The sequence below is a fragment of the Schistocerca piceifrons genome, chromosome 11 (genome assembly GCF_021461385.2).
Source record: "Schistocerca piceifrons isolate TAMUIC-IGC-003096 chromosome 11, iqSchPice1.1, whole genome shotgun sequence".
NCBI lineage: Eukaryota > Metazoa > Arthropoda > Insecta > Orthoptera > Acrididae > Schistocerca > Schistocerca piceifrons.
Window position 1 is genome coordinate 40,261,005 of NC_060148.1, and position 27,736 is coordinate 40,288,740.

The following is a 27,736-nucleotide window of genomic DNA, read 5'->3' on the forward strand; positions in this document are numbered from 1 at the left end:
TTCCTACTCCAAAATTTTCTTTTGTTTCCTTTACTGATTGCTCAATATACAGATTGAATAACATTGGGGAGATGCTACAGCCCTGTCTCACTCCCTTCTCAATCACTGCTTCCCTTTCGTGCCCCTCAACTCTTGTACCTGCCATCTGGTTTCTGTACAAATTGTAAATAGCCTTTCGCTCCCTGTATTTTACCCCTGCCACCTCCAGAATTTGAAAGAGAGTATTCCAGTCTACATTGCCAAAAGCTTTCTCTAAGCCTACAAAAGCAAGAGAGATGGTGTGCCTTTCCTTAACCTATCTTTTAAGATAAGTCTTAGGGTCAGTACTACCTCACATGTACCAACTTTTCTACGGAATCTAAACTGATCATCCCTGATGTTGGCTTCTACCAGTTTTTCCATTCGTCTGTAAAGAATTTGTGTTAGTATTTTGCAAAGTGACTTACTAAATTGGTAGTTTGATAAATTTCACATCTGTCGGCACCTGCCTTCTTTGGGATTGGAATTATTATATTGTTCTTGAAGCCTGAGGGTATGTAATTTGCCTGTCTCATACACCTCTCTCAGGCCAAGGGTAGAGTTTTTCTCCAAAGGCTACTAATAGTTCTAATGGAATGTTTTCTACTACTGGGGGGCCTTGTTTCGACTTAGACCTTTCAGTCCTCTGACAAGTTTTTCATGCAGTATCATATCTCCCAATTCATCTCCATCTATGTCCTATCCATTACCATATACTCCTTCCACCTTTCTGCTCTCCCTTCTTTGCTTAGAACTGGGTTTCCATCTGAGCTCCTAATATTCATAAATATGGTCCAAAGGTCTCTTTAATTTTCCTGTAGGCAGTATCTTACATCTAGTGGTATATGCTCCTAATCCTTACATTTGCCCTCTAGCTATCCTCCTTAGCCTTTATGCACTTCCTATCGATCTCATTTTTGAGATGTTTGTATTTCTTTTCACCTCCTTCATTTACTGCATTTTTATATTTTCTCCTTTCATCAATGAAATTTAATCTCTCTTGGGTTACCCAAGGATTTCCATCAGCCCTTCTCTTATTACCTACCTGATCCTCTGCTGCCTTCACTTCTTCATCCCTCAAAGCTACCCATTCTTCTTCTACTCTATTTCTTTTCCCCATTCCTGTCAACTGTTCCCTTATACTCTCTCTGAAACTCTGCACAACCTCTGGTTTAGTCAGTTTATCCAGATCCCATCTCCTTAAATTCCCACCTTTTTGCAGTTTATTCAGTTTTAATCTACAGGTCATAACCAATAGATTGTGGTCAGAGTCCACATCTGCCCCTGGAAATGTCTTACAATTTAAAACCTGGCTCCTAAATCTCTGTCTTACCATTATATAATCTATCTGAAACCTTCCAGTGTCTCCAGGCCTCTTCAACATATACAACCTTCTTTCATGATTCTTAAACCAAGCGTTAGTTATGATTAAGTTGTGTACTGTGCAAAATTCTACCAGGCGGCTTCCTCTTTCATTCATCTACATCTACATCTACATTTATACTCCGCAAGCCACCCAACGGTGTGTGGCGGAGGGCACTTTACGTGCCATTGTCATTACCTCCCTTTCCCGTTCCAATCGCGTATGGTTCGCGGGAAGAACGACTGTCTGAAAGACTCCGTGCGCGCTCTAATCTCTCTAATTTTACATTCGTGATCTCCTCGGGAGGTATAAGTAGGGGGAAGCAATATTTTCGATACTTCATCCAGAAACGCACCATCTCGAAACCTGGCGAGCAAGCTACACCGCGATACAGAGCGCCTCTCTTGCAGAGTCTGCCACTTGAGTTTGCTAAACATCTCCGTAACGCTATCACGGTTACCAAATAACCCTGTGACAAAACGCGCCGCTCTTCTTTGGATCTTCTCTATCTCCTCTGTCAACCCGATCTGGTACGGATCCCACACTGATGAGCAATACTCAAGTATAGGTCGAACGATCGTTTTGTAAGCCACCTCCTTTGTTGATGGACTACATTTTCTAAGGACTCTCCCAATGAATCTCAACCTGGCACCCGCCTGACCAACAATTAATTTTATATGATCATTCCAGTTCAAATTGTTCCGTGCGCATAATCCCGGATATTTTACAGAAGTAACTGATACCAGTGTTTGTTCCGCTATCATATAATCATACAATAAAGGATCCTTCTTTCTATGTATTCGCAATACATTACATTTGTCTATGTTAAGGGACAGTTGCCACTACCTGCACCAAGTGCCTATACGCTGCAGATCTTCCTGCATTTCGGTACAATTTTCTAATGCTGCAACTTCTCTGTATACTACAGCATCATCCGCGAAAAGCCGCATGGAACTTCCGACACTATCTACTAGGTCATTTATATATATTGTGAAAAGCAATGGTCCCATAACACCCCCCTATGGCACGCCAAAGGTTACTTTAACGTCAGTAGACGTCTCTCCATTGATAACAACATACTGTGTTCTGTTTGCTAAAAACTCTTCAATGCAGCCACACAGCTGGTCTGATATTCCGTAGGCTCTTACTTTGTTTATCAGGCGACAGTGCGGAACTGTATCGAACGCCTTCCGGAAGTCAAGAAAAATAGCATCTACCTGGGAGCCTGTATCTAATATTTTCTGGGTCTCATGAACAAATAAAGCGAGTTGGGTCTCACACGATCGCTGTTTTCGGAATCCGTGTTGATTCCTACATAGTAGATTCTGGGTTTCCAAAAATGACATGATACTCGAGCAAAAAACATGTTTCTAAAATTCTACAACAGATCGACGTCAGAGATATAGGTCTATAGTTTTGCGCATCTGCTCGACGACCCTTCTTGAAGACTGGGACTACCTGTGCTCTTTTCCAATCACTTGGAACCTTCCGTTCCTCTAGAGACTTGCGGTACACGGCTGTTAGAAGGGGGGGCAAGTTCTTTTGCGTATTCTGTGTAGAATCGAATTGGTATCCCATCAGGTCCAGTGGACTTTCCTCTATTGAGTGATTCCAGTTGCTTTTCTATTCCTTGGACACTTATTTCGATGTCAGCCATTTTTTCATTTGTGCGAGGATTTAGAGAAGGAACTGCAGTGCGGTCTTCCTCTGTGAAACAGCTTTGGAAAAAGGTATTTAGTATTTCAGCTTTACGCGTGTCATCCTCTGTTTCAATGCCATCATCATCCCGGAGTGTCTGGATATGCTGTTTCGAGCTACTTACTCATTTAATGTAAGACCAGAACTTCCTAGGATTTTCTGTCAAGTCGGTACATAGAATTTTACTTTCGAATTCACTGAATGCTTCACGCATAGCCCTCCTTACGCTAACTTTGGCATCGTTTAGCTTCTGTTTGTCTGAGAGGTTTTGGCTGCGTTTAAACTTGGAGTGAAGCTCTCTTTGCTTTTGCAATAGTTTCCTAACTTTGTTGTTGTACCACGGTGGGTTTTTCCCGTCCCTCACAGTTTTACTCGGCACGTACCTGTCTAAAACGCATTTTACGATTGCCTTGAACTTTTTCCATAAACAATCAACATTGTCAGTGTCGGAATAGAAATTTTCGTTTAGATCTGTTAGCTAGTCTGAAATCTGCCTTCTATTACTCTTGCTAAACAGATAAACCTTCCTCCCTTTTTTTATATTCCTATTAACTTCCATATTCAGGGATGCTGCAATGGCCTTATGATCACTGATTCCCTGTTCTGCACATACAGAGTCGAAAAGTTCGGGTCTGTTATCAATCGGTCCAAGATGTTATCTCCGCGAGTCGGTTCTCTGTTTAATTGCTCGAGGTAATTTTTGGATAGTGCACTCAGTATAATGTCACTCGATGCTCTGTCCCTACCACCCGTCCTAAACATCTGAGTGTCCCAGTCTATACCTGGTAAATTAAAATCTGCACCTAAGACTATAACATGCTGAGAAAATTTATGTGAAATATATTCCAAATTTTCTCCCAGTTGTTCTGCCACTAATGCTGCTGAGTCGGGAGGTTGGTAAAAGGAGCCAATTATTAACCTAGCTCGGTTGTTGAGTGTAACCTCCACCCATAATAATTCATATGAACTATCCATTTCTACTTCACTACAGGAAGTCTATATTCACCTACAACTTTTCCTTCTCTTCCTTTTCCTATTGTCCAGTCCCATATGACTATTAATTTTTCATCTCCCTTCACTTTCCGAATAATTTCTTTTATCGCATCATACATTTTTTAAATATCTTTTTCATATGCAGAGCTAGTTGGCATATAAACTTGTACTACTGTGGTAGGTGTGGGCTTCGTATCTATATTGGGTACAACAAGGCATTCACTATGCTATTCATAGTAGCTTATCCACGCTTGTGTTTGTTATTCATTATTAAACATTCTCCCGCATTACCCCTATTTGATTTTGTATTTATTAGACTGTATTCACCTAACCAGTAATCTTGCTCCTCCTGCCACTTTTCTTTCTTTCACTTACGCCACAGTCCCGCAGCGATCGCAGGGTTGGCGTGGTTAGGACGGATTTGGCAAGGTTAGTTTTAGGGGCGTCCGGAGGCCCTACCTGCCGCCACACCGTACCCCCAAGGATGGAACCAGTGTACCCCAACTGTCTGTATCTGGTGTAAATAGTGAAATAGCGTGAATGTGTTTCAAATGTCTGTGACGCGTGTAACTGAGGCGGAACGTGGGGACCAGCACGGTATTCACCTAGTGGGATGTGGAAAACCGCTTAAAAACCACATCCAGGCTGGCCGGCACACCGGCTCTCATCGTCAATCTGCCGGCCGGATGCGATTCGAGGCTGGCGCGCCAACCCGAGTCCAGGAAGCAGTGCGTTAGTGCCCACAGCTACCCTGTCGGGTATTGTTCCTCCTGCCACTGAACTTCACTAATTTCCACTACATCTAACTACCTATCCATTTCCATGTTTAAATTTTCTAATCTACCTGCCCGATTAAGCGATCTGACATTCCACATTCCGGACCGTAGAACGCCAGTTTTCTTTCTCGTGATAATGACGTCCTCCTGAGTAGTCCCCGCCTGGAGATCCGAATGGGGGACTATTTTACCTCCAGAATATTTTATCCAAGAGGACACCATCATCATTTAACTATACAGTAAAGCTTCATGCCCTCAATCAATGTCAATTCAGGCCAGATATTTACTCTCTGGCAAATAGAAGAAAAAACCAACAAATTTAATGTTGGTGCCCACAGTCTTTTGATTGATTTCATATCGGGATATGACACAATAAACTAGGCTAAACTTTAGGAGGCAATGCGGGAATTTTGGGTGCCCGAGAGGTCGGTGCGTTCGATAGAGGTTACCCTAAGGCACCTCCCGTGTAAGGTGTAGTCCGGTCTAGGCTATCATTCCAGTTCCCCACACAAATTGGGCTAAGACAAGGGGATGGTCTTTCCTGCCTACTCTTCAACTTGGCACTCGAAAAAATGGTGTGTGAATGGGTATCCAGATAAGAGGTATTATCTACAACAAGTCAGTACAACTGTTTGGATATACAGATGATTTGGACCTAAGGAATAGAACATTTAGAGATCTACAAAATGCCTTCCGAGCTTTAAAACGGAGAGCAAGAAAGATGGGCCTGAAAAGCAATGAAGGAAACACCACGTATATGTATAACAGTACAACTCAACCTTTGCATAACACAGTAACCCTCGATGGAATGACTTCTGAGCAACTGGAATGTTTCACTTACCTGGGCACAAAGATAAAAGCAAATGGCAGCATTTCCACTTAAATTATGGCCCATGTAAGTGCTTCTAATCAATGTTATTTTGGAATGTTGCAACATTTTAAACCCAAGTTTCGATCACGAGAGACTAAGTGCCAACTCTATAAAACGCTGATATGCCCAGTACTGGAGTACGGTTCAGAATCGCGAACAATAACAAAGCAGGTTGAAAGTAGACTGAGGTCACAACGAAAAGGAAAATTTTTAGACCTGTGCATGAAAATGGGAGTGGGAGAAGGCGAAGGAATGACGAGCTTTATGACTGCTATAAGCAGGATGATGTGGTCAAGTTCATAAAGTTGTGTAGATTGAGATGGGCTGGACACGTAATATGACTTGATGAGTCAGATCCTGCCAGGGAAGCCTGCTGCAGTGAATCTGGAGGAAGAAGAGCAAGAGGACGACCAAGGTTCAGATGAAGTGATCAGGTTGGAGAAGATGCTCCCCGAGTCGGTTGCCGTAACTGGAGGTCTACAGCGAAGTCCAGATAGGAATGGGGGAAAATTATCACAGAGGCCAAGTCCCATCCTTGGGCATAGTACCAACAGAATAATAATAATAATAATAATAATAATAATTCAGCAATGATATAAATATGGCTTTCGGAACAGACAAATGTAAGAAAAATAGCATAGTCAAGGGAAAACACACTAAACAAGAAGATTACTTATTGGACAACCACAGCAACTGCATAGAAATGATGCAAAAAACAGATGCCTATAAATATCTAGGATACAGGCAAAAAATAGGAATAGATAATACAAATATTAAAGAAGAACTAAAATAAAAATATAGACAAAGATTAACAAAAATACTGAAAACAGAATTGACAGCAAGAAACAAGACAAAAGCTATAAATACTTATGCTATACCAATCTTGACCTACTCATTTGGAGTAGTGAAATGGAGTAACACAGACCTAGAAGCACTCAATACACTTACACGATCACAACGCCACAAATATAGAATACATCACATACATTCAGCAACTGAAAGATTCACATTAAGCAGAAAGGAAGGAGGAAGGGGATTTATCGACATAAAAAACCTACATTACAGACAAGTAGACCATTTAAGAAAATTCTTTATAGAACGAGCAGAAACTAGCAAAATACACAAAGCAATCACTCATATAAATACATCGGCAACACCATTGCAATTTCATAACCACTTCTACAACCCTTTAGATCACACAACATCAACAGATACGAAGAAAGCAAATTGGAAAAAGAAAACACTACATGGCAAGCACCCGTATCATCTAACACAGCCACACATCGATCAAGACGCATCTGACACGTGGCTAAGAAAAGGCAATATATACAGTGAGACGGAAGGATTCTTGATTGCAATACAGGATCAAACAATAAACACCAGATATTACAGCAAGCATATTATTAAAGATCCCAATACCACAACAGATAAATAAAGACTTTGCAAACAACAAATAGAAACAGTAGATCACATCACAAGCAGATGTACAATACCAGCAAATACAGAATACCCCAGAAGACATGACAATGTAACAAAAATAATATATCAGCAACTTGCCATACAACATAAACTAATAAAACAACACGTTCCCACATACAACTATGCACCACAAAATGTACTGGAGAATGATGAAAACAAATTATACTGGAACAGAACCATTATAACAGATAAAACAACACCACATAACAAACCTGACATCATACTCACCAATAAAAAGAAGACATTAACACAACTAATCGAAATATCCATACCCAATACAACATATACACAGAAGAAAACGGGAGAAAAAATTGAAAAATACGTCCAACTGGCTGAGGAAGTCAAGGACATGTGGCATCAGGATAAAGTTGACATTATACCGATTATACTATCAACTACAGGAGTCATACCACACAATATCACCAGTACATCAACGCAACACAGCTACATCCAAACTTATATATACAACTATAGAAACCTGTAATTATTGATACATGTTCAATTACCCGAAAGTTCCTAAATGCAATGTAACATATACCGTACAGTTAAAAGGAAGTCACACTTGATCAAGGTCCGTGTCACTTCCCATTTTTAACCAGACATAACGTCTGAAAAGGAAAGATAATAATAATAATAATAATAATAATAAGAAGAAGAAGAAGAAGAAGAAGAGGAAGTAATGTGTGTGTGTGTCTTGACTATCGGTCATTCCTCGCCAGGTAATGTTGTTATTGCCTGGAGGGGTTTATATTGATAGTAGATCTGTGGTCATAATATACTAGTTCATCAGTGTATTTCTCCATGCCTGAGGGTGGACTTTTTGTAGTATTTTAAATGTGCCGGTCTGCTAATCAACATCTCCTATATGTGGTGAATAGCAATTGTGATTATATTTATACAGATGATCACATGCACATTACAATACGTGTTAAGTTACGCTAGACAATACAGTATTTTCTGTCACAAAATACTGTGTAGTTAGTTTGTTTCACAGTCAGACGGAAAGCAACAATGTCCAAATGTGGACGCTGCGAGCTAAGAAGCTGGACTTCATTGTCACTCAACTGACAGCTGTGCACTGCAAACAGAAGCCATCATCATTGTGGCCATTTATAGTGCCTATTATTAAAATATGAAATTATGTTGTTACTGAAACAAAAAGTCAATGTGAATGTTTAAATGTAAGTGGTCTCCTGTTATAGTAGACAACAGTTTCAAAACACTGTGATGGATTTGTTATACGAAAATTGTATGCCTTAATTGCGTATTTCATTTGCAAGTATTCCCTTTGAAGAAGGTACTAACCTGTCCAACTGAAACGAGAGGATTTAAATGGAAGGACTGAGTGATATTTTGACTACATTAAATAACCACGATGTGTCGTATCTTTAAAGTACTACTTATGGCAACTGAAAATTTGTGTTACGAGGAATCTTTGTAAAATGAGAATATTTTGCCTGAGAATTATGAGAAAAGGTTAAGTCACGGTACCCTAAAATATTATTAGAGTTAAGAGAGAACGTTATCTACGCAATCTGACACAACGTACAAGCGCGCACACACGGTCTGATCTTGCTCACAGTGTGTCATCTGTGTGAACCATAGCTATAAAAAAGAACCACTGAATCTAGATTATGTTAATTTAATGAGATTTGGCTTAAGTACTGCTCATTAATAATATGAAAGTTTATGCCCCTGATCCATAGAAATGATGGCCATCAAACTTATAAATTTTTCTGAAGAGATGACAAATATTGTATGCGGGAGTAAAAGGGTTAAACAATCTAACAAGAGTTAATGTCTTGCTCTTACAGGTCATATATGCAGAGAAGAAAACGAAATTCCTGGATTTTTCCCACATTTCCCAGTTAAAAATACATTTTTTCCTGGGTGAAATTACTTCTTTCCCAGGCGAAAACACACTTTTCCCAAGGTGAAAGTACATTTTTTGTCCAAGTTAAGTGACAATACACCTTTATTCATATCAATATCTTGAATGGTAAAGGTTTTATGCACCAGTGTAGAACTTAATATCACTCTAACAAACGAAACCCATCAAAACACAACGTGTTTCGGAAAGATCTTTGATACAGGACAGCACGTACACAGCCTATTTTCGAATTATGAAAAGTGGAAATACAGCACGCAGTAGGTTACAAAGCACTGGAATCGAGACTGAGATACACTTTTGTCATTCAATCACAGCTCGTGTCACGTGACCTGACCTGTCAGTGAGCATCAGATATTCAGAGCACAGGACATGTGATGTAGTCAGTCAATAGCATGAACACAGAAATGTGGAAAGTCAATGGTTTAAATTCATATACATCCAGTATAGCTACAAGAAAAGCTAATCTTTCACATATAATACTAGTCTTTTTTAGTGTGTGTTATCCTTTAATCAATATATTAATACCAATGAAGTCCCATGCTGCTTGACACAGCATTGGGGAACGATGCGGGAGACCCGCACCACTGACTAGGCAAAGTCCTAATGGAGGTGGTTTGCCGTTGCCTTCCTCCGACCGTGATGGGGATGAATGACGATGATGAAGACGACACAACAACACCCAGTCATCTTGAGGCAAGGAAAATCCCTGACCCAGCCGGGAATCGAACCCGGAACCCAGTGCTCCGGAAGCGAGAACGCTATCGCGAGACCACAAGTGGAGGACCCTTTAACCCTAGGACTCACTCTGCTAAAATTTCTCCAGTACTCCATCTCGGGTCATACATGACCCCAATCAATATATAATTGACTGTGTGTACTAATCATTCAGAGAACAACGTACTGTCGTTTAATACTGTTTGTTTACATTTTATTTATTATTTAGACACATTTCACAGCTTTTTTAACAGGTATGTACATAGTAGAATTAAATTACATATGGCAGAGTAATTACATATCAGAAGTTACAATATTACTCTAAGTCATAATTTGTTTCACTCATAAATGTTTCACAATGGCTTCAAATTTACAGAAAATGTGATGAACAACTCAACAGGAAACATAATTCTAACCGGAATCTGTACCATAGTCATCTGCACATATTTTGCAAGTAGTAACTATTTCAGAATGTTCCTTGCAAACAAATTTGTTACACTTTTTGCATGTTGAACTGTATTTTGTGTCCTTTGATCGGGGGCAAATGGAGCATCTGCCTCGCTTTCTCTTCTGATTGTCGGGTATTGTGTCTGGATGTCCACTGTCTAACAGATCATCACATCCACACCGTTTGATACTGCTAATAATATCCTTGTTCCTTGCTTGTGGTAAACTCAAACGACGTTCCACTTGGGGCTTTGCCATTTCTTTGGCCAACTTCATTAGAAAAAGACGTCTCTCTGTTTTTTCAACAGCAACACAGAAGAGTCTGTAGGCACTGAGTGCAGCTAGATTGACAAGATCATAAAATACTGCTAATGGCCAACGTTTTGTACCCTTTTTCACAGAATAGTAAGAGCTCATTTGATCTAGTGCATCAACACCTGATGTTGTTGAGTTGTAATACAACACTACTTCTGGTTTTTGTTTCAAGTTGTTTTCTTTGGGCACTTCAAATGATTGATGTTGTGTTGACAGGAGTAGCACAGCCTTATTTCTTTTTGAAACATACAAAACTAATAGGGTTTTGCCACTGTATGCAAATCTGGTAGTGCATTCTTCCCTAGTTTTCGAAGGCAAAAACTCTTTTGGGACTTCTTTTCTTGTAGAACGTAGAGTACCTACAAGTGTCAACGTCATTTTCAACAGTTCTTGGCCAAGGTCATAGCTCGTGAAAAAATTGTCAGTGGTAATATTCCTACCACTGCCAGCCAGATGAAGCACTAAATCTAAGACCACTCTCTTGCCTTGATTCACTTCTCTCACATCACCACTCCTTCCAGTGTACATTTGAAGATTTGTCAGATAACCATGTTCATAGTCTACTGCGCACCATATCTTGATGCCATACTTTCCTGGCTTTGAAGGAATGTAGACCTTGAAACTGCACCGACCTCTGTATACGCAAAGATGTTCATCAACTGTAATGTTGCTGGAAGGTATAAACGATGTTTGACATTGCACGGCAAACAAATCAAATATTTCCTGTACAGCTTCAGCCTTATTTCCAGTCCTCTCTTTCCTTTCAAGTCTTGTGATGCGGTCGTCAAAACGAAGTGAACGCAGAATGTCCTGATATCGCCTCCTCGACATAGTAGCACGGAATAGAGGAGTGCCATATTCAGAGTCCCAAAATTCGTCAATAGGTTTCCCCCAGCTCTTCTGTACACCATACGGAATCAGCCAGCCTAAAAATGAAAGAAGCTCGCATCTGTCTGTATCACGCCAGTCAACTAAATTTCCAGACACTTTCAATTCATTTCCTCGTTGATTTGTGAACTGAACTATTATATCCAGCAATTCATTAGTAATAAACTGCCTGAAACAGTCAACAGCTGAGCTAACACTAACTGTACTAGGAATACCTACTGAAAATCGTTGTATGTTGCGGATTGGAAATCTACGAATTGATGGTTCTTTTGTACTCCATGCAATATTTCGACCCCTGCTTACCAGCACTGCACTTTCATCTTCTCCACTGTCATCCTTTTCAGCAAGAATATCATTTTCTTCTAATTCATGTAAACAAATTTCATCACTTTGGTCTACCTGTGTCTCTGTTCCATCATCTTCGGCGTCACTACCTTCTGAATCACTACTGCTACGAAATAAGTCTTCCATAGCTTGTTCTACACTATAGCCAGGAGCAAAACGTATTCCATCCATGCTGAAATTACACTGCAACAACAAACGTACAAACGAACTTCCAGTTTGAGGTTAGTTCTGAGTAACACCTGAATAACACCTGAATTCAGGTGTTACCAACTCAAAATACCTAAGAAAGAGATTGGTAATTGATAATCTATACATTCTATGAATGTTACATATAATCTATCTGGGGTCATAATTGACCCCAACAGTAGTTTTTGTTAATTATTGATTTAAATGTTGCGTCAAGCGCTCTAAAAATTTTTGTGAGAGAACTACAATACTGTGTGGTAAAAGTCATAAAATTCTGGATTTTCACAAGAAATAGAAATATTATTTTATCCATAGTAATATAATAGAGGGAAACATTCCACGTGGGAAAAATATATCTAAAAAGAAAGATGATGAAACTTACCAAACAAAAGCGCTGGCAGGTCGATAGACACACAAACAAACACAAACATACACACAAAATTCTAGCTTTCGCAACCAATGGTTGCCTCGTCAGGAAAGAGGGAAGGAGAAGGAAAGACAAAAGGATATGGGTTTTAAGGGAGAGGGTAAGGAGTCATTCCAATCCCGGGAGCGGAAAGACTTACCTTAGGGGGAAAAAAGGACAGATATACACTCGCACACACACACACATATCCATCCACACATACACAGACACAAGCAGACATTTGTAAAGGCCGAAATGTCTGCTTGTGTCTGTGTATGTGTGGATGGATATGTGTGTGTGTGCGAGTGTATACCTGTCCTTTTTTCCCCCTAAGGTAAGTCTTTCCGCTCCCGGGATTGGAATGACTCCTTACCCTCTCCCTTAAAACCCATATCCTTTTGTCTTTCCTTCTCCTTCCCTCTTTCCTGACGAGGCAACCATTGGTTGCGAAAGCTAGAATTTTGTGTGTATGTTTGTGTTTGTTTGTGTGTCTATCGACCTGCCAGCGCTTTTGTTTGGTAAGTTTCATCATCTTTCTTTTTAGATATATTTATCCATAGTAAAGTTGATTGGGGTCACCTATGACCCCAGAGTGAGTCCTAGGGTTAAGATATATCAAACACAAATATGCCAGTCAAATTTTAAATAATGGTTGGTATTCGGGGTTCAAAATTTTTCTCTGTGACTGGTCTTCAAAATGTTGAGCTCTGAATGAGAGTCAAATGCTCTTATTTCGAATATAACACTTCTCAAACCACCATTCACAATAATTTCTCACAACCTGTTTCAAATGCGATATGGCCCGTAATTGGTCACTCTTTTTGAAACCTCAAACGTGATCGATTTTCCGAGAAATTTCAATCAATATTATGAACATCACTGTGTCTAGAAGTTCTACTATGGAAAATGAACTGCTACGTTTAGCAGCAGTTAAAGCTGATTTCTGTATCCCCAGGAATACTTGCAAAATATAAATTTAAAATAAATGAGAATTCTAATTAATTAAACTTTTTTGCTGGGAATTGTAACTTACTTTACAGAATACATTACACTTTCCCTGGCACCAAATGAGTTGTGTATGTCCTTCCAGTGGGTTAATACAACTTGTTTTATGTTTATTAGTACTTAATTCCTTAATTTAACTACAAGTATTTACACAATTTACTCTATGTGTTTATAGAGATGTTGTCCATAGCAGTACTATTGATTACCATAACTCTTGTTAAAAATTGTACGAAGGAGAATTAATTCATATTAAATAACAAGAGATTTGAGTATAAATGTATAATAGATTTGCCCCGAACATTTAAATTAAAATGTTCTTTTAACATTACAGTACGTGTGCATGTTATTTTGTTTAGAAGTTAAAAACTTTGATAATGCACATAATTATTTCATAAATAACTCAAAATCATGAGAGGGCGCCCATAGTATCATGACTATGTACTCCCCATCAATTCTATTTGTACAGCACAAACTTCAAAAATCGCTGCAAAATCAGAGGGCGGCAACTCCGGCTTCCACTTCACTATTCAGAGTAGTTCACAGTCTCTGGATAACTCCAAATTCAAATGTAAATTTCTAACTCAATTTGGGGAAAGTGAAACAAAACCAAATGCACAACTGTGCTTAATAAATAGAGAAAGGAGAATATTGCCACACACAGATGCTAACCAGCCAGGCAGCCATATTGCATGCACAAAGATTAGATTAGATTAGATTTACTTTCATTCCAATTGATCCGTAGTGAGGAGGTCCTCCAGGATGTGGAACATGTCAGAAAAACAACAATACATGACAAATATTTAAACTAAAACAAATAAGCTAATGTACCATTCCACAGGTCCCAAGTGGAATGATCGTCATTTTTTAATGAACACTAAGAGTCATTTTACAAATACTATTGCACTGAATTTAAAATAAAAAAGTTTTATATTTATTTATAAGGTAAGAAACATGTAATACAACTACTGTAATACTTATTTACAATGAACACATTACTGCACTGAAATGGTGCAGAAGTTAGATTACACACACACACACACACACACACACACACACACACACACACACACAAATTTTCAGTGAACACATTACTGCACTGAAATTGTGCAGAAGTTATGTTGTACTTATATACAAATCAGTTGGTTTTCCTCAGAAATTCATCAATGGAGTAGAAGGAGTTGGCCACCAATAAATCCTTTAGGCTTCTCTTAAACTGAATTTCATTGGTTGTTAAGCTTTTTATGGCTGCTGGCAAGTTATTGAAAATGTGTGTTCCTGAATAATGCACACCTTTTTGTACAAGACTAAGTGACTTTAAATCCTTGTGAAGATTATTCTTATTTCTAGTATTGATTCCATGAATTGAGCTGTTGGTTTGAAAAAGTGATATGTTTTTAATGACAAATTTCATTAAGGAATAAATATATTGGGAAGCTGTAGTTAGTATCCCTAGTTCCCTAAACAGGCTTCTGCAGGATGTTCTTGAGTTCACACCACATATAATTCTTACTGCACGTTTTTGTGCCCGGAAAACTTTAGCTTGGCTTGATGAATTACCCCAGAAAATAATCCCATATGACATTATGGAATGAAAGTAAGCATAGTATGCCAGCTTTTTCATTTTTATATCCCCTATGTCTGACAAAATTCGCATTGCAAACAGAGATTTGTTAAGACGCTTCAGCAGTTCTGTGGTGTGCTCCTCCCAGTTGAATTTATTATCAAGCTGTAATCCCAAGAATTTAACACCGTCCACTTCTTCTATCTTCTTGTCATCATATGTTAGACATATACTCTTGGGACACCCCTTACAAGTTCTGAACTGCATGTAGTGTGTTTTTTCAAAGTTTAGTGACAAAGAATTGGCTAGGAACCAGTGATTAATGTCTACAAATATTTTATTGGCTGATCTTTCTAAGACTACACTTGATTTGCTATTTATTGCAATGTTTGTATCATCAGCAAACAAAACAAACTTGGCATCTGGTAATGTTACTGATGAAAGGTCATTGATATACACAAGAAAAAGTAAGGGCCCCAAAATGGAACCTTGTGGGACCCCACATGTAATTAGTTCCCAGTTGGATGATGCCTGATAGCTTGATACATGTCTCTTTCCTAATAACACCCTTTGTTTCCTGCCAGAGATATAAGATTTGAACCATTTTGCAGCATTTCCTGTTACACTATAATATTCTAGTTTACTTAAAAGGATATTGTGATTTACACAGTCAAATGCCTTTGACAGATCACAAAATATACCAGTTGCCTGCAATTTTTTGTCTAATGAATTAAGTACATTTTCACTGTAAGTGTAGATAGCCTTCTCAATATCAGAACCTTTTAGAAATCCAAACTGTGACTTTGACAGTATGTTATTTGAGATAAGATGGTTATAAAGACGACTGTACATTACTTTTTCGAAAATTTTTGAGAATGCTGGCAACAGTGAAATTGGACGGAAATTTGATGCTATTTCTTTATCTCCCTTCTTAAACAGTGGCTTAACTTCAGCATATTTCAGCCATTCGGGAAATATTCCACTGATAAACGACTGGTTACACAGATAGCTTAATATGTTACTTAGCTCAGAGTCACATTCTTTAATTAACTTTGTTGATATTTCATCATACCCACTAGATGTTTTTGATTTTAAAGATTTTATGATGGACATTATTTCTGTTGGGGTAGTGAGGGTCAAATTCATATTATGGAAGTTACTTGAAATGTCTGGTCTAAGGTAATCCATAGCAGCATCTACCGAACCTGACAACCCCATCTTTTCAGTAACAGTTATAAAATGTTTGTTAAAAAGTTCTGCAACACTATACACATCTGTCACCAATGCATCATTTACTCTTAATGCTATTTGTTCCTCTTCATGTCTGGTTCTACCGGTCTCCTCCTTCACTATATCCCATATTGTCTTTATTTTGTTATCTGATATGAATATCTTTTCCTTGTAATATATTTGCTTTGACATCCGTATTACAGTCTTTAATATTTTGCAGTATTTCTTATAATGTGCTATAGCATCAACATTGGAAATGTTTCGGATTGACAGATACAGTTTTCTTTTTGTTTTACAAGATACCCCTATTCCTCGAGTAATCCATGGCTTCTTTGTAGACTTTGCTCTAACCTTGGTAAGTTTTGGGGGAAAGCAGTGTTCAAATAAGGTAAGCACTTTATTAGCAAAAATGTTATATTTTTCATTCATGCCATGAGCACTGTAAACATCAGTCCAGTGAATGTCTCTGAGGAGTGTCCTAAAATAATCAATTTTTGGCTTACTGATTACCCTCTTGAGCTCAGATTTAACAGATTTTATATCCTGTTCAGTATTAACATTTAACAGAAGGAACTGCATGTCATGGTCTGAGAGGCCATTGACTATTGGTTTTGTAATATAATTTTGTTCATTTGACTTTTCTATAAAGATATTATCAATGGCTGTTTGTGAGCAAGTGGTTATCCTAGTGGGGAACTTTACTGTGGGAATTAAGTTGAATGATAGTGTTACTAACTCAAATAGGTTCTTATTGGGAGAGTCTTTAAGGAAATCTACATTGAAGTCACCAGCAACCACTATTTCTTTGTTTTTGGTTGTTAAATGGGCCAGTACAGCTTCAAGGTGGTTTACAAACAGATTAAAGTTACCTGCAGGTGCTCGATATACACTTAATATTATGAAAGATTTTTTGTGAAAATCTAATTCTGTTGCACATGCTTCCATATGCTGTTCTAGGCAAAATTTATGAATGTCTATGTTCTTAAATTTATGACAGTTCCTGATGAATGTGGCAACTCCTCCTTTCTCCATTTCTGATCTACAATAGTGAGATGCTAACCTAAACCCTGTAACACTTAAAAGTTCTATACCAGTGGTCACATGATGTTCAGAGAGGCAGATTATGTCAGCTGGGTTTGAAGACTCTAATTCATCTATGCAGATAGTTAATTCATTAATTTTATTTCTCAGTCCTCGAATATTTTGATGCAATAAAGATAGCTGACATTTCACATTGACTGACTTAAAATTGGATGGAGTTAAAATATCTGCTGACAGTTGAAAATTCTTAACCAATGGCTGTTTATGTTGATGTAATAAGCTGGAATTATGTTTTTTGATTTCTTTCTCAAACTGAAGGTTTGTCTCAGTTCTAACCTCTCTTAAAATTTGTTTTCTTTCTGTCCTCCCTACCCTAAAAAAGGGTCTTTTCTGAATCCTATAACCACTGGTATTTTACCACTCATGACAGTGCCTCCCCCCTTTAACTTTCCTGCTATTTCCCCAGCCAATTTACCCTTCCCCTTCCTGTTGAGGTGAAGGCCATACCTAGTATAATCCCACCTACTGACAGAATCAACATGAACCACACCAATGTGTGACCCCGCACCCGACATGAGCAGCCGTTCCAGCTCCAAATTAACTCTCTTGACAGAAGAGTTCAAATGAGGTCGGTCATGGCGCCCAAGAACAGATACAAACTCAACACTGGTATGCCTCGATGCTGATGCAATCTTCGCCAGGTCACACTCTATGCTGTACCCAGGATCTCTGTCAATACTGTTACCTGCCCCACCCACTATAACCACGGTGTCTTCCTTAGTGAAATCTTTGCAAAGTGATCCTAAATCCTCTGTCACCTGCTCCAGACCAGCACTAGGTTTAAAAAAATTGGTGACCTGGTATTCTGATCCTAGTTCATCCTGCAAGAGTTGGCCAACACCTCTTCCATGGGAACTACCTAACAACAACACTTTCTTTCTCTTTACTGATTTCCCTACATTCTTACTTTTCAATTTGCTGCTGAAAGTTTGTTGTGCCCTGTCTACACCTGTAACTGCTTGAGGCTCACCAGCTTCTAACTGAAGCAACAGGTCAAATCTTTCCATGTGATCCATCAGACTGCTCGGGATTTCTGTGTTATCAGCAACCGATGGCTGCCATTCGCCCACACGCATGTGGTCTACAAAACGATCAATCATTTGTGTGACAGATCGCCAAGATCCATCGCTCCTGTGTGGGGACCCTTTAGAAATGTGAACAGCTGAGACATCACACCCATTGACAGCAGTTTACTGCTACGAAATATTTGCACAGTCTTTATCCTAAAACCTTTGACACATTTTGCTGTCAGGAGAGGCTTGTGTGAGCACTGCATTTTGTTGATGTATTAGGTCTACAACTTTGCTTCCGCCGTTTTCCAATAGACGGCAGTAGCAGCAAGTGGGGTTCGTGTGGTTGGTCATAGGTGCAATACAATAAGCTTAGGCATCTGTAAACATAATGCCATAAAATATTTGTCGATTTGTGATTGCATCACAAGGTTATGCTCGATTAAGTACATCAACTTACATACCCATTTCTCGCCATTTTTGCGAAGTTTTAATTTTCTGCTTTAACGTGAGGAAATCTGCAGCTGTGGCTCTTAAAATGCCAGGTAAGACCAATGGTGATGGAACTATTAGTGGAAGAACGTGCAGAGAATGTTTTCGACACCTTAAGAATGGTGATTTTCATGTCTAAGACCGGCACGGTGGTGGAAAACTGAACGTTTTCGTAGCTACTGAAACAGACGAAGACAGTCACAGGACACCATTTTCAAAAGCAATTGATGCGTTCGAGCCCAGCACTGAAACACAGACGGCCGTAATACAGCGATAGACACGTAAAGGTAATTTTGCAGCAGGTCAATGTTCGACTCCATGTTGCAAAACCCGTCAAAACATAAACGCAAATGTTGAAATGAGAAGTTCTATCACTGCCGCGATATTCTCCATATGCTGCTCTCTCTCACTACCACCTTTCTCGATCAGTGGCATACAGTCTGGCTGACCAGCACTTCTGATCATACGAACCAGTGCAAAATTGAATCGATTCGTGGATCTCCACAAAAGACACTCAGTTCTTCCGCCACGGGATTTGTACGCTATCCGAAAGATGGGAGAATGTAGTGGCCAGTGATGGGCAATACAACGAATCATATTTTTCTTGGAAGTTTTTCACAATAAAGCCCCGAACTTCGAGAAAAGAACGGCAGAAGCAAAGTCGTAGACATAGTAAATTGTATATTTTCTTTAGGACTAAAGTTTTATTTTGGTGTTATTGTCTTATTTATGTTTTACTGCTGCAGTAGAGGGCTAAAGTGGAATTCATTGTTAGAGTATCAGCACTCACCTGTCACAATCACAAAAATTTAACTGAAAAGTAAAACAACGAAAAATTCCCAGAATTCTAAAAAATTCCAGGTTTCTTCCTGGATAGAAAAATTCCTGGGTTTTTCCCAGATTTCCCAGGACGTATAAACCCCGTATTATCCCTCAATGACGTAATTGATAGAGAACGATTGTGAGATGTTACTCGAATTGACTGGATGCCAATGTTGTGGAACGACCTGATCAGTTTAATCGCATCTCGTTATTAACGAGTTACTGTACGTGTATTGTTAATACGACCAAACCTAATGCGGACATCTATTGAACACCGTGTAATCGAGACAGTGTCAATACTGCCACACAATCTATCCTTCTTCACACTGTCATCACTGACATTATAATACAATTTATATCCAGCGAGCAACTACCGTCAAACCGGTGACTCGTCAGTTCCCGACCCTTACCTCTTCTTGTTGGGAACGGGCATCGGAGAGCCGCCGCCAGCGTCTGCCGCAGGAGACTCCCGCAACTCCAGCAGGCTCTCCACAGTCCTCCCGGTGTAGACGGCGGCTCGCTTCAGCGGCTCGTTCAGTGGGAAGATCAGCTGCTTCTTCTGTTTCTCCAGGTCACAACAGTATGCCACATTTAATATTATTTTTCTGGCCTGGCTGTGGATAATCGATTTTTGTTTTCGACCGGTAACTGACGGTAGAGCCGGTGACGGGTGTGAAGCTGCTCCGCCACCTGTTCTAGGAGACAGTTTGAAAACGGCACAGTTAAATACATTGCTGACGTGTACCGTATTTATTCGAATCTAAGCCGCACCTGAAAAATGAGACTCAAAATCAAGGAAAAAAAAATTCCCAAATCTAAACCGCACCTGAAATCTGAGACTCGAAATTCAAAGGGAGAGAAAAGTTTTAGACCGCACCTACAAATCGAAACAAAGTTGGTCCATTGTAACACAAGACACAATTGAGGTCGAATGGATGAAGATATAGCTACAGTAGTTTGGTTCGAGTCGTAAGCTTAGCAGTTAAGCTTTACCAGGTAGCCATTGCTATGCGTCAGGCGCTACGTCCGTATTAATACGGGTACCCTTCCTTTTTGCTTTGATCTGATAAGTGCCGTTCTCTTTCTTATAGGTATTTACGTCACTCTACGCTGAAAATGCATTATTGTACTGTGTCGTGCATTGTTTGTCGCATTCTGATAATGAGTGTTTAGAGCCTGTCACCGTTCGCGGCGTGGCTCGCTTTCGTGTGCGCTACCGCGGCTGACAATAAAAAAAAAAAAAGAGAGGAATTGTCTCATAAGCAAAACAATGCCAAGAGACTGCTATTTGTTGTTACTTACACTGCTGCTTTCTTTGGAGAGTTCTGGATAAGAGTTTAGCGAATATTTTTCTCCGTTTGAAAATCTTTGCAGACGCCTCTTTAGTACATTGCATTCTTCACAGAAATTAGAGTCATCTTAGATTTAAAAATCTAGTCAGTTGCCGTGGTTCATTTCTGACTGTATCACTATCAGCACACGAATATAGACATGACACGATGCCTATATTCTTCCGCGTTTACTGTTGTCTCATTCTAGTTTCGTAGTTTATTAGGCAGACAGGATTTAAATGAGATAGCAGCAAACACGAAAGAATACATGGCAAATGTTTACATTCTTCTACATTTTAATTTACTTACTGATGCAGAGGTTTTGGCGCCAGTATTTATCTTTGTGGCTGGAAAGCATGCATGTATAGCGCTACATATATTCGATGGCGGAAGTTAGTTGTGGCGGCACCTACCAACATTTTTCAGAACTTCCGCTTACTTTGCACTCGATTCTAAGCCGCAGGCAGTTTTTTGGATTTCAAAAACGGGAAAAAAGGGCGGCTTGGATTCGAGTAAATACGGTATTTGTATTTGGGCTCTGAAGAGCAACACTGCCACCAGTGCTCGTGCGTGTGACTACTTCTTACAAGGACAGGTGAGAGGGGTGAGACTGACTTCTCAAAGCCATCTGTACGGTGACGTACGCTAGCGTCCCAGCTATCACGCCTGGCAGCCGTTCACCCTGGTGGGCCCTCGTTTGCAATTAACTGATGAGAAAATAATTTAGAATTTCACACAATACTCTAGAGCCTTCAAAATGATGAGGGTACACAGACCAGTGTCATGGTATAGTGGTTAGATGCAAACTCCTAACAAACAGAAGGTCGTAGGTCCGAATATTGGCAGGTGCATTAATCTTTTTTTTTTTAATTTCGAATCTTTATAGAAGTGACTTTGATCATTATTTTTATTCAATTAATTCAAGCAAAGAAGGGAAAGCAGAAAGGTGGAAGGAGTATATAGAGGGTCTATACAAGGGCGATGTACTTGAGGACAATATTATGGAAATGGAAGAGGAAGAGGAAGATGAAATGGGAGATATGGTACTGCGTGAAGAGTTTGACAGAGCACTGAAAGACCTGAGTCGAAACAAGGCCCCCGGAGTAGACAACATTCCATTGGAACTACTGACGGCCTTGGGAGGGCCAGTCCTGACAAAACTCTACCATCTGAAGAGCAAGATGAATGAAACAGGCGAAATACCCTCAGACTTCAAGAAGAATATAATAATTCCAATCCCCAAGAAAGCAGTTGCTGACAGATGTGAAAATTACCGAACTATAGCTGCAAAATACTAACGCAAATTCTTTACAGACGATTGCGAAAACTGGTAGAAGCTGACCTCGGCGAAGATCAGTTTGGATTCCGCAGAAATGTTGGAACACGTGAGGCAATACTGACCCTACAACTTATCTTAGAAAATAGATTAAGGAAAGGCAAACCTACATTTCTAGCATTTTTAGACTTAGAGAAAACTTTTGACAATGTTGACTGGAATACTCTCTTTCAAATTCTAAAGGCGGCAATGGTAAAATACAGGGAGCGAAAGGCTATTTACAATTTGTACAGAAACCAGATGGCAGTTATAAGAGTCGAGGGACATGAAAGGGAAGCAGCGGTTGGGAAGGGAGTGAGACAGTGTTGTAGCCTGTCCCCGATGTTACTCAATCTGTATATTGAACAAGCAGCGAAAGAAACAAAAGAAAAAGTTGGAGTAGGTATTAAAATCCATGGAGAAGAAATAAAAACTTTGAGGTTCACCGATGACATTGTAATTCTGTCAGAGACAGCAAAGGACTTGGAAGGGCAGTTGAACGGAATGGACAGTGTCTTGAAAGGAGGATATAAGATGAACATCAACAAAAGCAAAACGAGGATAATGGAATGTAGTCGAATTAAGTCGGGTGATGCTGAAGGAATTAGATTAGGAAATGAGACACTTAAAGTAGTAAAGGAGTTTTGCTATTTGGGGAGCAAAATAACTGATGATGGTCGAAGTATAGAAGATATAAAATGTAGACTGGCAATGGCAAGGAAAGTGTTTCTGAAGAAGAGAAATTTGTTAACATCGAGTATAGATTTAAGTGTCAGGAAGTCATTTCTGAAAGTATCGTATGGAGTGTAGTCATGTATGGAAGTGAAACATGGACGATAAATAGTTTGGACAAGAAGAGAATAGAAGCTTTCGAAATGTGGTGCTACAGAAGAATGCTGAAGATTAGATGGGTAGATCACGTAACTAATGAGGAGGTATTGAATAGGATTGGGGAGAAGAGGAGTTTGTGGCACAACTTGACAAGAAGAAGGGAACAGTTGGTAGGACATGTTCTGAGGCATCAAGGGGTCACAAATTTAGCATTGGAGGGCAGTGTGGAGGGTAAAAATCGTAGAGGGTGACCAAGAGATGAATACACTAAGCAGATTCAGAAGGATGTAGGTTGCAGCAGCTACTGGGAGATGAAGAAGCTTGCACAGGATAGAGTAGCATGGAGAGCTGCATCAAACCAGTCTCAGGACTGAAGACAACAATAACAACAATTACTTTGAATGTAATTTTTTAAATTTCTAATCCTTTGGCCTGTCATTTTATCCAGCATATTAACTATTTCATTTACTCTTATTTGGTCTTCCATTCTTTTGTCATTCGAAATCTTTGTGCATGTGATTTTACTTACGAGGGTCACTCCAAAAGAAATGCACACTACTTTTCTAATAATACAGTTTTCATTCTGCATGTGTGAAAGTTTTACACTGTGTAGATATATCCTTCCCACTTGTTTTCAAACTTAGTCCAACCTGTTCCCGTGTGTGGCACCGTCACAGCAAGTCTTCAAGATGGCTGCTACACTTGACGTTCGTCAGAAGCAATGTGCTGTCACAGAATTTCTGTGCTGTGAAAACGAGACAGTGGGAAACATCCACAAGAGGTTGAAAAAGGTGTACGGAGATGCCGCTGTCGATCGCAGATCAGTTAGTCGGTGGGCAAGCAGGTTACGTGACGAAAGCGGGCACGGCAATATTGAGCATTGTCCTCTCAGCGGCAGGCCTCGTACTGCACACACTCCAGACAGTGTGCAGAGTATTAATGAATTGGTGACTGCTGACAGATGCATCACAGTGAACGAATTGGTACGCTATGTTGGGATAGGGGAAGGAAGTGTTTGCAGAATACTGAAAGTGTTGACGTTAAAAAAGGTTTGTGCCAGGTGGGTTCCCAGGATGTTGACAGTGGCTCACAAAGAAACAAGAAAAACAGTATGCAGCGAACTTTTGGAACAGTGCGAGAATGGTGGAGATGAATTTCTTGGAAGAATTGTGGCAGGTGATGAAACATGGCTCCATCATTTTTCACCAGAGACGAAGAGGCAATCAGTGGAGTGGCATCGTGCAAATTCACCTGAGAAAAAAAAATTCAAAACCACATCTTCTGCTGGAAAAGTTACGGCTACGGTGTTCTTCCATTCCGATGGACTCTTGCTTGTGGACACCGTGCCAAGTGGAACCACCATAAATTCTGATGCATATGTGACAACTGAGTCGTGTTCCGCCGCATCGGCAAAAGCAGGATGTTTTGCTGTTGCACGACAATGCACGGCCCATGTCAGTCGAAAAACCGTGGAAGTGATCACAAAACTTGGATGGACAACACTGAAACACCCGCCTTACAGTCGTGACCTGGCTCCGTGTGACTATCATCTCTTTGGGAAACTGAAAGACAATCTTCGTGGAACAAGGTTTGAAGATGACAACTCCCTTGTACATGCTGCCAAACAGTGGCTCCAACAGGTCGGTCCAGAATTTTACCGTGCGGGTATACAGGCGCTGGTTCCAAGATGGCGTCAGGCAGTTGAGAGGGATGGAAATTATGTAGAGAAATGAAAATATTGTTCCTAAACGATGTATCTACACACTGTAAAACTTTCAAATAGGAAGAATAAAAGATGGATTTTTTTAAAAAATAGTGTGCATTTCTTTTGGTGTGATCCTCATATTTTTATTTATTACCTCTGACATAATTTCTTCCATTTTTTCATAAAATGAAAACATAAAATATTTTCATCCATGATACATTCATTAATTCTGTTCCTCATGTTGCTCGAATCTTTGTTTGGTTTGTAATAGTATTCGCTTAAATCTTTCTCTGCATTACTTTGTCCACAGTGTAACAAGAACTTTGTTATGAATGTCTGTATGATGATTTCCACCCAACAAAAAATAATTTTTGACACTACCGCACAGCCAATATAAACAGATTATTTCCTTTCTAGCCACCAGACTGGCATTTTCAAACATTTAAGTATTGTGATACATAAAAAAAAGATTAAAATCACATGAACAAAGATACCAATTGTCTTCCCCCCACCCCGGACAAAACAAAAGCAAATGAAATAGTGGATACAATGATTAACTTACACCTTGGACCAGAAATTTAGATATTTATCGCAATGAAGGGCCCACCAGAGTGAATGTCTGCAGGGTGTGATACCTGGGACCCTCACCTACACCACCATATAGACTGTTTCAAAGTGTCTACCTAACACCGGAGGACTTCTCTGTGTTACAGGTTTTGTTGCTAGGAGCAGTAGTAAACTCAGTTTCAACTGACCTATGTTTTACATAGTCATAATATGTATGTTAACTAAACCTTTGTATATGTGAACTAAAATCTATGACAATGTCCAAAACCTGACTGTTGTAGGGATGTCAAACAAACAAATTCAGAAATAAATAAAAAGTAAATGTGAAAATAAAATAAAATTAGAATACTGAAACTAATAACATATTTTAGTTTTCCTCAATCACGTGACTGTATTTTAATTCACTTGACAGCTCCTGCCCACAGCAATCAGTTTTGTTTTCATTTGACACGATAGCTGTAAACGGAAACACAGCTCACGTGGAGACTACCTCCTCCCCACTACTACAACTCAGACTGCTCTGTGCATGAGCAAATCTGGTAGCTTGGGCATGCCGGAGAAATTGCTTGTTGCTGCTCATACAGCTAAACAGCCACTATTCAAGTACGCAGGAGCAGAAGAAGGTACTGCTCTTAAGCGACTGAACTGCACGTGTGCCCACTGGCAACTGCTCAAATGAACCTAATGCAAACAGTTGTGACGTCATGCTCATCGGAAGCAGTTTGTCGTCTTCACCCTAAAGCCTTTGACGCATTCTGCTTTTGGCTGACACACACGTGTACACTGCGTTTCATTTCTGTAAATGGTGCGTTTCCTTTGTAACTTAAATTATATATTGGTTTTATCCATCTAGTTTATGTTTTATTGCTGTAGTATTATTCTGCAGTAGTGGGATGCAGTAAAATTCCTTGTTGAGGTATCAATTTTTGCCAGTCAGAATTACAAAAATTTAACTGAAAACAAGAGCAACAAAAAATTTTCAGAATTCTAAAAAAATTCCCGGATTTTTGCTGGTTTTCTCCCACATGAACAAATTCCCGGATTTTTCACGGATTTCCCAATTTTCCCGTGGCATATACACAGTGACGAATTGTATACAGGGTGTTTACATAGACAAGAAAAAAAAATTCCCGGATTCCCAGTTGAAAATACACTTTCTCCCAGATGGAAAAAACACTTTTTCCGTGTTAAGTGACAGTACACTTTTCCTCGGCACTGTAAAACTTATCAATCCTTTGACGGTTTATGGTTTTATATACCGACTTAGAATTTCCCCGGCACTTTAGAAAATTAAACTCAGGGGGGAAAAAACCACGTTTTGGAAAGATCTTTGATGTGCAGCAACATGTACACTGCATATTTTGTGATACGAAGGTATAAATACGAATTCAACCAAACACAGCATGTTACTTTCCGAAGCATTGAAATCGAGATTGCGACGCGCTTTTGTAAGCCAGTCACGGCTCCTGTCACGTGATCTCACCAGCTGATGACAGCATAGGACAAGTGATGTAGTCAGCCAATAGCAAGATCACACTTAAGTAGCATGAACACACAAATAAGAAAAGTTAATGGTTTAAATTAATATACATACTGTTGCTACAAGAAAAGCACAGCTTTCACACAAAATATTGGTCTCTAAGATTAATAAGTCGCTAGAGAAGCTAAGCTTCCACATATAATATTGATCTTTTTTGCGTGTGTTACACTTTAAGATACGTAATACAAATGTGCCAGTAAAATTTTTAATAATGACGTAAATGTCTGATTGTCTGGACTCAAAATTCTTCTAGGTGGTCATCCCCAAAGAGTTGATTTTTAAATGAGAGTCAAATGCTCTGTGATTTAAGAAATTTGTCTTACATTCTCACATATAGTTCATCTTACATAAAAGGAAATTTACTTTGAAAGTAATGCATTTCAAACCACCATCCGCAATATTTTCCCGTCACCTGTTAGAAATAGGTTCGTTTCAGCAGTTGCCAGAGAGCGCCAGATAACAGGCGGCACTGCACTTGTGCAGCTATGATGAGGCAGGAAGCCCGTATGTTAGTACACGTAAAACATTAAAAGATCTTGCATTAAAACGAATCTAGTGCAAACAGCTGTCATGTCACGCTTATTGGAGGCAATTTGTTGTGACGAAGCATTGTATAGTCTTCCTAAAGCCTATGACACAGTCTGCTGTTGGCAGATGCTTGTATGAGCACTGTGTTTTGTTGTTGTACATGGCGCATTTCCTTTCTGACTTAAGTTTTATTTTCGTTTTTTTTTTTTTTTTTTCCCCCCCCCTCTCTCGTTCATGTTTTGTTACTGCAGTATTATTCTGCAGAAGTGGGATACAGTAATATTCTTTGTTAGAGTATTGTTTCTTAC

At 39.4% G+C, this 27,736-nt stretch overlaps 1 protein-coding gene across 1 annotated transcript in view; it reads right to left on the reverse strand.

Annotated features, from left to right (window-relative positions):
- Positions 1-27,736, reverse strand: part of LOC124719643 — a 163,856-nt gene that overhangs the window by 19,665 nt on the left and 116,455 nt on the right. The window contains exon 8 of the mRNA XM_047244857.1: positions 20,022-20,306. Coding sequence (XP_047100813.1) covers positions 20,022-20,306 — 285 coding nt within the window. The remainder of the gene's footprint in view (positions 1-20,021; positions 20,307-27,736) is intronic.